At 38.4% G+C, this 12,481-nt stretch overlaps 1 protein-coding gene across 7 annotated transcripts in view; it reads left to right on the top strand.

Annotated features, from left to right (window-relative positions):
• The window catches only part of LOC140728536 (RNA-binding motif, single-stranded-interacting protein 1-like), a 289,752-nt gene that overhangs the window by 258,224 nt on the left and 19,047 nt on the right, over positions 1 to 12,481 (top strand). For all 7 annotated transcript variants that reach the window (XM_073047404.1, XM_073047403.1, XM_073047402.1 and 4 more), the window contains 2 exons: positions 5,635 to 5,792; positions 11,564 to 11,643. In XM_073047404.1, the coding sequence (XP_072903505.1) occupies positions 5,635 to 5,792; positions 11,564 to 11,643 (238 nt within the window). The remainder of the gene's footprint in view (positions 1 to 5,634; positions 5,793 to 11,563; positions 11,644 to 12,481) is intronic.

Raw genomic sequence — 12,481 nt, 5'->3', positions numbered from 1 at the left:
TCAGACCATCTATTTGTGTTGCCTCGTTCTTTCCAATATTTTATATTTTTATTAGTGTCTACATACAGAGTACAAGAAAGTGTATATAAAGGTCAAAAAAGATTTTTAAAACTACCAATTACATTATATCTGTTCATAATAACAATCTCATTTACCCCATATTCATATAAGTTAATAAATAGTGATATTGAACTATACTAATTTATTACAAAAAAAAGAATTTAACCCCTAGCAAAACCGAAGCTGTTCATTAAGGAGAAAAGAAGGTAAAATAGCTTCTCATATAATAAAAATTAATAATAGCCAACATCTGAGTTTAAACAACAAATTGAAGGTTTTGAAAATAATTCAGAAAAGGTTCCCATAATGTTTGAAAGTCTTGACGAGATTCAGAAGTTGAACAATGAATCTTCTCTAAATCTAAAAATGGATAACGTCGCATAACCATTGAGCATGAGTAGGAGGAAGAACATTTTTCCATTTAAACAAAAGCGTCCTCCTAGCTATAAGAGAGCTAAAGGCCAAAATATGTAAATCAGATGCCTTCAGCTTAATACTTGTCCTGCAACAATACTGAATAGGGCCGGCAGCGGGTTAGGCTTAAAATTGACGATAAAAAGTAAGGAAAAAGTTTGGAAAAACTTCCTTCCAAAATTTTTCAAGATTTGGACAAGCCCAAAACATATGAATTAATGAAGCTTCTCCATTATTACATCTGTCACAGTAGGGAGATATATCTGAATAAAAACAAGATAGCTTATCCTTAGTCATATGAGCTGTATGTATCACCTTAAATTTGTATGAGGGAATGACAAGCACATAGCGATGAAGTATTAACCAGTTTGTGTTGCCTCTTTCAAAGAGCTATTGACCAGATATTAAACGAAAAGTTCATTATCTCTGTGTTTATTGATAATTCAGTAAAGCTAAAGCAATTAATTCAAGTGGTAAAACAGTTTTCTAAAGATATAAACATGAACTTTGGACTGGACAAATGCAGAGCATTAAGCATAAAGAAAGGTGCAATCGAGTTGATAGAATACAAAACAGACAGCAGGATACAATATAACTACTGGATTAATATGAAACTTATAAGTTTCTGGGATATCAATAAGCAAAGAAAATAGATCATAGTCCAATAATGGGAAAACTTTCAACAGAATTGACTTCAAGGTTAAGAAAATCTGGCAAACAGAGCTCGAGTAAAAATATAACAAATGCTTTAAAACAATTCACTGTACCCATATTAAGGCATTCTTTTGCCATAATATCTTGGTCTGAAACTGATTTGGAAAATTTACAAAGAAAATGAGAACTGAAATGACAAATTTTAGAAAACACTCTGTACACTCAAATGCATTTAGATTAACACTATCTAGGGCAGAAGGAGGAAGAGGAAAAACAGAAATAAAAAAATTTACACAACAGTCCGATAAAACTTCTAAGAATATATTTTCATCAATGAAAACAGGATTCAGCGCTCCACACGAGCATATGGAATTCTGATAAGAAGTACACACCACTAAACTTAAATGAAAGCACAACCCAAAAAAAAATGAAGACATTATCACTATAGAAGAAAAAGTTAACTAATGCAAGACATCCCCATAATCTGAGCAGACTAGATGTCAACAAGGAAGCATCGAACGCCTGGCTCAGAGTTGGACACCTCTTCCCAGGAACAGAGGGCTTCCTTGTGGCAATACAGGACCAGGTAGTTAACACAAAAAATTATTTAAAATACATAGTAAAAGACCAATGAATTCAAGAAATTAAATAAGAAAATGCCAAGAGAAATCAGAAACAATCCAACACATTACAGATCCTGCAGCAGTTTAACTCAACCTGATTACTTATTTAAGCACAATCAAGAGGCAAGCATCATTCACCAAAATCTTACTTTAAAATACAAACTCATAAAAGAAGCCATACCTTACCATAAATACAAGCCTGAAGCAGTTTTAGAGTCATAGTCCCACTTACAACTAATTTGTTATTACAGATAGGACAACCCATAACAACCATCTAGATATAATAATGCAGGATAAATAAGCAAGGACAACTTGCTTAATACCTGCAACCGTTACAAACACACGCAACATGCAGAAATCAGTAAGTGGAAAAAAACAGAAATATGCTGAATTAAAAGTGAAAATTGATTAGGGTGGGTATATGTTGTCCCAATAGTTATATCTACAACTGTTATCATCCTAAAGTCACTATAGAATAACAAACAGTTAGGCCTCTCCCCTTCTCTCCCCCCCCCCCCCCCCAAGTATAAAGAGCAACCAGATTATCTGTAACTTCTTTCTTACAACACAGGAGTTTATTGCACCCATCGGTCCATGCCAGCTCCAGCTCAAACATAGAACAGGACAGCTGGTCAATGTCCCTCCATTTATTTTCCTCTTACGCTTATTTCCCTGCAACATTCCCTTTGATTTTTATGCACTGTATTTCCAAATTTTTCCAGCATACTAAGAAGATGAAATAAGCGTGCTTTTGTTGATGTCTCAGTTGTCCAGTTTGCAGAGGTTTCAAAGATCGGAAAAGACTTCAGTGCACGTTCGGCACCCAGCTGCCCAAACAAATTGCACAGTTGAAAATATTTGTTTTATGATCATGAAACTAAAGGAAGTGTAGGCATCATTACATCATTTAAAAAAGGAATTGATCTGATTTATTTTTATTCTACTCCACCTCAAACCTAATGAACAGAGACTGTGAAAGTATTGTTTTCACAATGACACAGATAAAAACAGTGAGCAGTTGAATTGCTGACTTACTTCTGCACACAAACATATGCTTTGTCTATCTGACATTTTCCCCTGAATTTTTGGGAAACGTTCCACATGGAAGTATTGCTAATTTTTTTTCAGATTATGATGAGGACTGAAAGACCACTGTTGATAAAGGCCTCTGATCACAACCGTGCCTTCAAAGTAGCATTAATGACAGTCATGTTGTCCTTTGTGTGAACCCTGCTTTCTTTTTATCTACTTCCAGCCTATTAAAGGTACTAGCAAAGCAATCAGGGTGGCCACAAACACTCAACTGATTTAATACTTTACACCATCAAAGTAAGAAGTGAACCATAGATATTTAAAATCTTGTGATGTTTTGCTTTGTAGTAAGTAGATCTTCCAATCATTTCTTCAGATAATTTGTACTGTGCAAAAGTCACAGGAACATGTATAGATGTCTAGGGTACCTAAGACTTTTACACAATACTGCAGTAATTTTATACACTACACAAGCTGCTGCAAAAAAAAAATTTCACGACATGTGAGTGATGACAAATCTGATTCTGATATGGACTGAGAGTGGGAAGGGGGCAGGAAGAAGGGAATCATGGTTGGGAAAAGGCGAAGGGAGAGGGGAGGGAGCAGGAACCACCAGAGAGACATTCTGTAATGATCAATAAACCAATTAATTGGAATCAGATAACCTTGCCTGTTGTCTCAGGGCTGGGAATGTCTGCACCCACGTCACCAACCCTTGTCTGGCACTCCTTGTCAGCCATGTGCCCCACACCTCTTCCGTGGCGCTCCACCCTCGCCATTCCCAACATCCTGTGCACCCGCCAGAGTTACAAACTTGCTGTCTGCTCCATGTTGACAATATAGCACTGTGCAAAAGTCTTAGGCACCCTGGCTATATATATGTGCCTAAGACTTATGCACAGTACTCTATACATTTTATAATACTTGATATAAAAAGAATATATCCAATCAGTGTTCTTTTTCCTGTGGGTCTGGGCTATAATCCCAAAGCACTGCTGATCATGGATTGGTATAGAAGTAAGTCTAAGCTGATCCAGTGTAAGACTGTTATCATAATACCAGGTACAACCTTGGTGTAGGTGAGTAGAGAATCTACAAGGGTTTGATGAGAATAAAGTATGAGCTTACAGTAGGATTGATGGAAATGAGTGATAGTCAGTACGGGTTTAGTGGGCCAAAGAGCCTGTTTCTGTGCTGTATGTCACTGTGACTGTAAAAGAAAGGAAGATTGCTTTGTTGATTTGTACATTAAAGATGGAAGACTTCTCCAAAATTTCAGAAAGTGGTAAATTAATAGATAAAAAAATGTTAAATGTTACAAATGTTTAGCAATATTTTGTAGGGTAATTTAAGGGGTGAAACCATATGCTAATTCACAATGACCGACATTGAGTTGGAATTCACTTTAAGAAGCTGGTCTTAAGTAATGACGCAATGATTTTTACCATGTGTTATGTTCTGTGCTTGGTTGACAATAAAGTATATTGTTGTGGTTTCCCTTAAACTTAAAACACCTCTGCCGTTTTATTTATGAAAACATGCAATTTGATCAGGAATGACACATTTCTACTTTAATGGGGCAGAACTTCCACTAATCCTGATAATGTTGTCTTTGGACCCTGCTTGGTTTACTCAAAGATAAAAAAGAGCTTGGTCCTGTCTTCAGTTATCCATCAAGTGAACACCTCCCAGCTCAAAGGCTTGCAATATTAAAAACTGAAAGGAATATTACATTGAAAATTATCAGAAAGTGTGCTTTGGTATAATAAAATTGTTCAGTTATTTGGATTTATGTCTGTTAAAATATTGTTCTGAGTTAATCTGCCATGAACTCTATTTTCATTAATCAATTGTGAATAATGACCAGTTAATTCGCAACTCATTTTTTCCCCAGAAAGATTGAATAGTCCCTCAGCTATGACAGCCATTTGTTTCCTAATAAATGTCACCTTTTGGTTTCATTGTCCTGTCAAACTACTCTATATTTCACTCCACCCACTGATCTTTCCAGTCAATCGATATAAAGATGGATGTCATCATCATCATTATGTGCCGTGTCCCACGATGTGCGTAATCATGGTCTTTCCATAACCATGATTGTTCTTGGCAATTTTTTTTCTACGGAAATGGTTTGCTATTGCCTTCCGGGCGGTGTCTTTACAAGACAGGTGACCCCAGCCATTATCAGTACTCTTCAGAGATTGTCTGCTTGGCATCAGTGGTCGCATAACCAGGGTTTGTGATATACGCCAGCTGCTCATACGACCGTCCACTATCTGCTCCCATGGCTCCACGTGACCCAGTTCAGAGGAGGGAGGGGGGTTAAGCAGGTACTACACCTTGTCCAAGGGTGACCTGCAGGCAAGAGGAGAGAAGGAGTGCCTTACACCTCCTTTGGTAGAGACGTATCTCCACCCCGATACCCATTTTTGGAGTGCCTATCCCAAAGTACTTCAAAACATTTGACTGAAGCCCACTAGCAGTTTTCATTCCCCTTTGCTTTCATATTTTAAATTGAATTTTATTTAGTTGTTTCAAAATCGATACTGAAAATTCCTGTGGGAATTTACATATAGTTTTGTTATATTTCCAAAGCAAATTAAAGAAATGCCACCATGAGCATTGATGTATTAAGTACTTTTTAAACAAACATTCAAAATGTGCATTTTATAATTGATAATCGGGCAATTTCAGATTATGCAGATCACATACGTAGTGGGGTATGTGGAATGTGGGCATTCCATCAAATAATTGATCATTTTAGGCTGGCAGTCATTCCACTGTGAGGACTGAGAGTATGAGAGTTTGTTAATCTTTTAAAACAAGAGTACTCATTCTAATTTTATTTCAGCAACAGGAACAGGACCCCACAAACTTGTACATTTCCAATCTACCACCATCCATGGATGAACAAGAACTGGAGAATATGCTGAAGCCGTATGGACAAGTGATCTCCACACGAATATTGCGAGATTCTAACGGCACAAGTCGTGGAGTAGGCTTTGCAAGGTATTTTAAAAGCTTACTACTTACTGTGGTGTTTTTAAAAAAAATTCCAATGCATGCAGGATCAGAGTCACTTCACTGCCAGTATGTGAAAGATACCAGAATTGATTGTGGTTCAGTGCCAGGCATAAAACACAGGACGATACCATAACAGACAACACAGCAGCAACCGACAATTTACAAAGACAGTAGTGCAAACAGCTATGAGCAATCAACAATTAGCAGAATGGTCACATGAACAAATGTGAACAATCAAACTTAAATATGAACAGACTCAATAATTATCAACAGAACAAGGAGAGCAGAAAGCAGAAAGATGTTGTGCGGGGACAGTTAGGGTATTACACATGAGTGAGTTTTGTTGAGTAGTTGGATAGCTTCAGGAAAGAAGCTTCGGAGATGACGTGTTGCCTGATGGTGATGGTCTTGCAGCATCTTCCTGATGGCAACTTGGTGACTAGGTGACGGCTAGGGTGGGTGGAGTCAGCAGTTATTTTTTTCAGCTCTTTGCTCTGGTGACAAACAGGTCTTTTAATATCAGTAGCTGACAACCAACGATCTCCGCCGAGTGGACCCCTTCCTACAACCGGGACTTGGAGAGGGAGGAGGCGATGGAAAACCAAATGGTGATGGTGGGGGTCATAACACTCAGAGATGGCTGAGTAAAAAATCATCAGGATACACTCTGAGGTATTAAGTTTCCTAAGCTGACATAGGAGCTTAGGAAACTTTGCTGGGCTTTCCTAGAGATGAAAGTAATGTGTTTGTCATGCTTCCATGGTATTACTGAAGATGTAAGATCCTCATATTATTCATATTAGATATGGATTAGACATTGGCTCAATGGGAGAAGTCAGAGAGTGGTAGTGGAGGATTGCTTCTCTGAGTGGAGGCCTGTGACTAGTGGTGTGCCACAGGGATCAGTGCTGGGTCCATTGTTATTTGTCATCTATATCAATGATCTGGATGATAATGTGGCAAATTGGATCAGCAAATTTGCTGATGATACAAAGATTGGAGGTGTAGTGGACAGTGAAGAAGGTTTTCAAAGCTTGCAGTGGGATCTGGACCAGCCGGAAAATGGGCTGAAAAATGGCAGATGGAGTTTAATACAGACTAGTGTGAGGTATTGCACTTTGGAAGGAAAAACCAAGATAGAACATACAAGGTAAATAGTAGGGTACCGAGGAGTGCAGTAGAACAACAGGATCTAGGAATACAGATACAAAATTCCCTAAAAGTGGCGTCACAGGTAGATAGGGTAGTAAAGAGAGCTTTCGGTACATTGGCCTTTAGAAATCAAAGTATTGAGTATAAGAATTGGAATGTTATGGTGAGGTTATATAAGGCATTGGTGAGGTCGAATTTGGAGTAATGTGTGCAGTTTTGTCACCGAATTACAGGAAGGATATTAATAAGGTTGAAAGAGTGCAGAGAAGGTTTACAAGGATGTTGCTGGGTCTTGAGAAACTGAGTTACAGAGAAAGGTTGAATAGGTTAGGACTTTATTCCCTGGAGCATAGGAGAATGAGGGGTGATTTGATAGAGGTGTATAAAATTATGATGAGTATAGATAGACTGAATGCAAGCAGACTTTTTCCACTGAGGCCAGGGGAGAAAAAAACCAGAGGACATGGGTGAAGGGGGAAAAGTTTAAAGGGAACATTGGGGGGGGGGGGGGCTTCTTCACACAGAGAGTGGTGGGAGTGTGGAATGAGCTGTCAGATGAAGACTTTTAACATTTAAGAAAAACTTAGACAGGTACTTGGATGAGAGGGGTTTGGAGGGATATGGTCCAGGTGCAGGTCAGTGGGACGAGGCAGAAAAATGGTTTGGCACAGCCAAGAAGGGCCAAAAGGCCTGTTTCTGTGCTGTAATGTTCTATGGTTCTAGATCCTGCATATTAAGTCTTCAGAATAGATCAAAAATTGGATGGCCGTAAAATAGAAGAAGTAACATCCAGTTTCAGGAGCAACAAACAACACACAGAAGCAACTGAATGGGTCAGGGAGCATTTCTAAGATAATAGGAACTGTCAACATTTTCGGTCAAAACCCTGCCTCAGGAGTTTCCAATTTCTTTTGGGTTTTTTTTGCTTCTATTGTTAAATGTTGAACATCAACATTTACAATAAAAAGCAAAATAGAAATCAAGAAGATCTTATTAAAAATATTACAATATCACCAGAAAGACTGCAGATGCTGGGAATCCGAAACAATTTTATAGACATTAGAGATCCATTTTGTTACTTCCAAACCAGGGCAAAGAAAAAAATATTCTTCATTTTACTTTTTTGACTGAATATAAGTGGAGCACAGAAACAAATCACAAACAAGAGAAAATCTGCAGATGCCGGAAAGCCAAGCAACACACACAAAATGCCCCTCCCCACACCTTTTTAAATCTACTCCTCATCCTTTTTCTCCAGTCCTGCCGAAAGGTTTTGGCCCAAAATGTCGACTGTACTTTTTTCCATAGATGCTGCCTGGCCTGCTGAGTTCCTCCAGCATTTTATGTGAAACAAATGCAGTTTTGCAAGTTGGTCCTTAATGGACTATTTTACACAGGATTCTGTGATCTCTCTCTTTAACTGAACCTGGCACCTGTGTTATCCCATTATCATAAGATGCACCTTGTCATTTTATAACCACATTTTTATTTTGGTGCATACTTCAAACACTCCGCCATTTCTTTTCAAACGTGATGGAAGTGGAGCACAATTACTGCTGGAGAAGCGTTTGTTCACACTTATTGCTTTTTTTTAAACCATGTCTGAAATGAGAACTGAACCGAGAGGTTGATATTGGAATCTTTGTTTGAAACTTGGACAATTTTTCACACTGCATTGATCTAGAATACAGTTCACATCCATCAAAGGTCAATGTTACATCAATAATTCAAAAGTTGTAAATACATTTATTATCAAAGAATTGATACAGTATACAACCTTGGGATCTGTCTTAATGCAGACAGCTCCAAAACAAAGAAACACAAAGATTCAAAGTACATTTATAATCAAAGTATGTATGTAGCCCTTAAATTCATCTTCCCCACAGTCACGAAGCAATGACATTAAAAAAAATCAAACATTAAACCCTCCCTTCCTCCCCCATGGTCAAATAACAAGAAAAATCGAGCGAAAACACAGAATATAAAACACAACATCAAAAGGCATATTGCAGTACAGTTCAGCTCAGTGTTCATTATCTGTAGCCCATCCGATTCAAAAATCATCCAAAAATAGTAATGAAAAAGAGCAACCAAATCTAGACTAGAAACTAAAACACATCATAAACCTGAATTAGAGTCCATATCTACAATCCATGGTGATTAAACCTTACTCTGGCACCATCCACTGACAGCATCGAGGGAGAGAGAGATCATTCAAACACCAGGACCTTCCCTTGGGAGAGGAGAGCGAGAGACCGCCATACATGGACCTGTTTAAAGAGAATCCGCACACAACAACACCATCAAACACCTGATGTGTGAAAAAAATTAACAAATCATGCAAGCAATAAAAAAAGTAACATTAACCACAGCGTCTGTCCCCAAAAGTGAATCCGCGGAGCTGTGCTGAAGGTGTCCATCTGCAGAGTTAGTTCAGCAGTGAAGTGCCCCGATCAAATTGCACAAATAGTAAAAAAAAAATGCCAAGAGAAAACACCAGGAACATGAACTGCAGAGTCCCCAAAGTGAGCTCACAGCTGCAGAGCGTTCGGCAGAGGCAATCCCGTTTCAAAGACCGATGGTTACCGCCCCCAAACCCGGCGGCACAGGACCCAAGACTCCTCACCTTCCGTACATCGGCAGCGGCAAGAGAGACCGGTCAAATGCAGACAGGAAGCGCTGAACGCCTGCTCGTTTTCCCCCTCATCCTCAATGATTTTAATCTTGCTCAACGCTTTAATCGGTGCAAAGCAATGGAGCCAAATGTGGGGTCATGTTCCACCATTAGGAATCGACACAGAATCTGGAGTATTGTCTGCAGTTTTGGTCTCCAAATTTGAGGAAGGACTTTCTTGCTATTGAGGGAGTGCAGCATAGGTTCACAAGGTTAATTCCCGGAATGGCGGGACTGTCATATGTTGAAAGATTGGAGCGACTGGGCTTGTATACACTGGAATTTAGAAGGATGAGAGGGGATCTGATTGAAACATATAAGATTATTAAGGGATTGGACACGCTGGAGGCAGGAAGCATGTTCCCGCTGATGGGTGAGTCCAGAACTAGAGGCCACAGTTTAAGAATAAGGGGTAGGCCATTTAGAACAGAGATGCGGAAAAACCTTTTCACCCAGAGAGTGGTGGATATGTGGAATGCTCTGCCCCAGAAGGCAGTGGAGGCCAAGTCTCTGGATGCTTTCAACAGAGAGTTAGATAGAGCTCTTATAGATAGCGGGGTCAAGGGATATGGGGAGGGGGCAGGAACGGGGTACTGATTGTGTATGATCAGCCATGATCACAGTGAATGGCGGTGCTGGCTAGAAGGGCCGAATGGCCTACTCCTGCACCTACTGTCTATTGTCTATTGTCTCACCTCATCCACACTGAATCCCCCAGAAGTGCCATATCGTTCAGTCAGCCCAAAAATACATTCTTACAAGGGGAATAACAAGTTGCAATCTATCGTAGTTCAGAAGAAGACAAAGAATTATATTAGCAGAAGAAGCGTAACCACTGGTATTTTTGGCTGCAAGGTGTCACCGTTGGTCACTGGCACCATCTTGCTGGAACTTCGAAGTATTGAAAGGAACTTTTCTGATTGTACCTTCTTTATTTCTGATCAGTACATATGGTAACAAATAAATAGTTTATTACAGTGGTCTCACACATGTATTTTGATTAGAAAATGTCAGATCTTTTTAATGCTCTGCAATATTAACAGAATAAGATGGTATATGATTCCCAAGATTACACAACAGATTAGAAGGCAGAATACTTTTACTTCACATAAGTATTTTATTTTGTCCTCAACTATTTTTTTTATTTTCTGCTGCATGCTTCTTATCCACTGCAACATTCCTTTCCGCTCCCTCCAATTTACCACAAAATATCTTGCACTGTTTATCATCTGATTCCCCCCTCCCCCCTTTTAAATAGTTGGTAACATCACACCAAGTAATATCATTTCAAGTCAAGTCACTTTTATTGTCATTTCGGCCATAACTGCTGGTACAGTACATAGTAAAAATGAGACAACGTTTTTCAGGACCATGGGTTTACATGACACAGTACAAAAACTAGACTGAACTACATAATAAAAAAACACAGAGAAAGCTACACTAGACTACAGACCTACACAGGACTACATAAAGTGCACAAAAACAGTGCAGGCATTACAATAAATAATAAACAGGACAATAGGGCAAGGTGTCAGTCCAGGCTTCGGGTATTGAGGACTTCAGGTATTTCAGAGATGAGTATGGATTGTTTGTGTCTCTCTGTTAATGTCCAAGAAGTAAAAATTTACATTTTTCAAAAACTCTGCACACTGGCAGTGCAGGCTCGAAGGGCCGAATGGTCTACTTGTGCACCTATTGTCTATTGTATCACCCTCTTCTTCCTGCCTGATATTATAACCTTTCTCCTCTGAAAACCTGTTTCTTTCCAGACTGTCTCATTGAGTTTTTTAAAATGTGTAGATATAATTAAAAGAAAAAAAGTAAAATTCTCTCATTTATTTTCAGACTGAAACATGGCAGTCAATTAATTTTTAGATAGATTTGCATCTGTATTTGAATTTAATGGCATTATTTTTTCTTCCTTTACCAGGATGGAATCAACAGAGAAGTGTGAAGCAGTTATAGCCCATTTTAATGGAAAATTTATTAAGACTATCCCTGGTGTCCCTGGTGAGTTTTGATGGCCTCCGCTAAACTAATGTAGCTGTGAATTCTTAGAACAAATGACTTGAAAAATAAATATGATTGCTTCTGAGAAAACATAATACACTGTGAGTTTATTATGTTTCAAATATTTAGGTACGTCACAATCTATTTATTTAGAAATATGTTTTTGCTCCTGCTGAACAATGAAAATTAGTCGCAAAGGCCAATTGACTATACAGACAAAAATAATCCATGAACCTTTCCACAATGGATATTCGTAATTGTACAGCAAATAGGTATTGATTTTAAATATGTGTAGAGAAAGAGCTTCATCTTGTTGGACCGCATTCATGTATTTAAAATTGGACTATTTAGCTTAAAGTAGAAAATAATTCTGCCTTTAACCAAGGTCATTCAAACAATGACAGAAAATACTGGAAATCTCAGCAGATTTCCAGATACAGCAGCATCAGTAGAGAAGAAAATCTGACTGAACATTATAGGTCACCAGGTAATTTGCACTGTACCCTACCATATTTAATTTGTGCACTTTACTTTGTTTATCTTTGTGTAATTCATTTGTAGATTTAGTTCTTACTTTCCTAAGTTATTGTGTGTTCTATGTGTTATGTGCTTTACACCTTGGTCCAAAGAAACGTCATCTCGTTTGTCGGTATACATATATGTAGTTAAATGACAATAAACCTGACCTGACTTGACAGGTCAATGACTTGACTTGATAGGTCGATGACTTTGAACCAGAACTGAAAAAGATTGGTTATTTGGCACCATTCAATTAATTTTTTTTTTGCTTCAACAGCCAATTTAGTGTATGGGAAAGTTACTTTTCTGAGTATCTTGA

The sequence above is a fragment of the Hemitrygon akajei genome, chromosome 5 (genome assembly GCF_048418815.1).
Source record: "Hemitrygon akajei chromosome 5, sHemAka1.3, whole genome shotgun sequence".
Taxonomy (NCBI): Eukaryota; Metazoa; Chordata; class Chondrichthyes; order Myliobatiformes; family Dasyatidae; genus Hemitrygon; species Hemitrygon akajei.
Note: the sequence above shows the minus strand (reverse complement) of the source record. Positions and strands in the feature narration are given on the sequence as shown.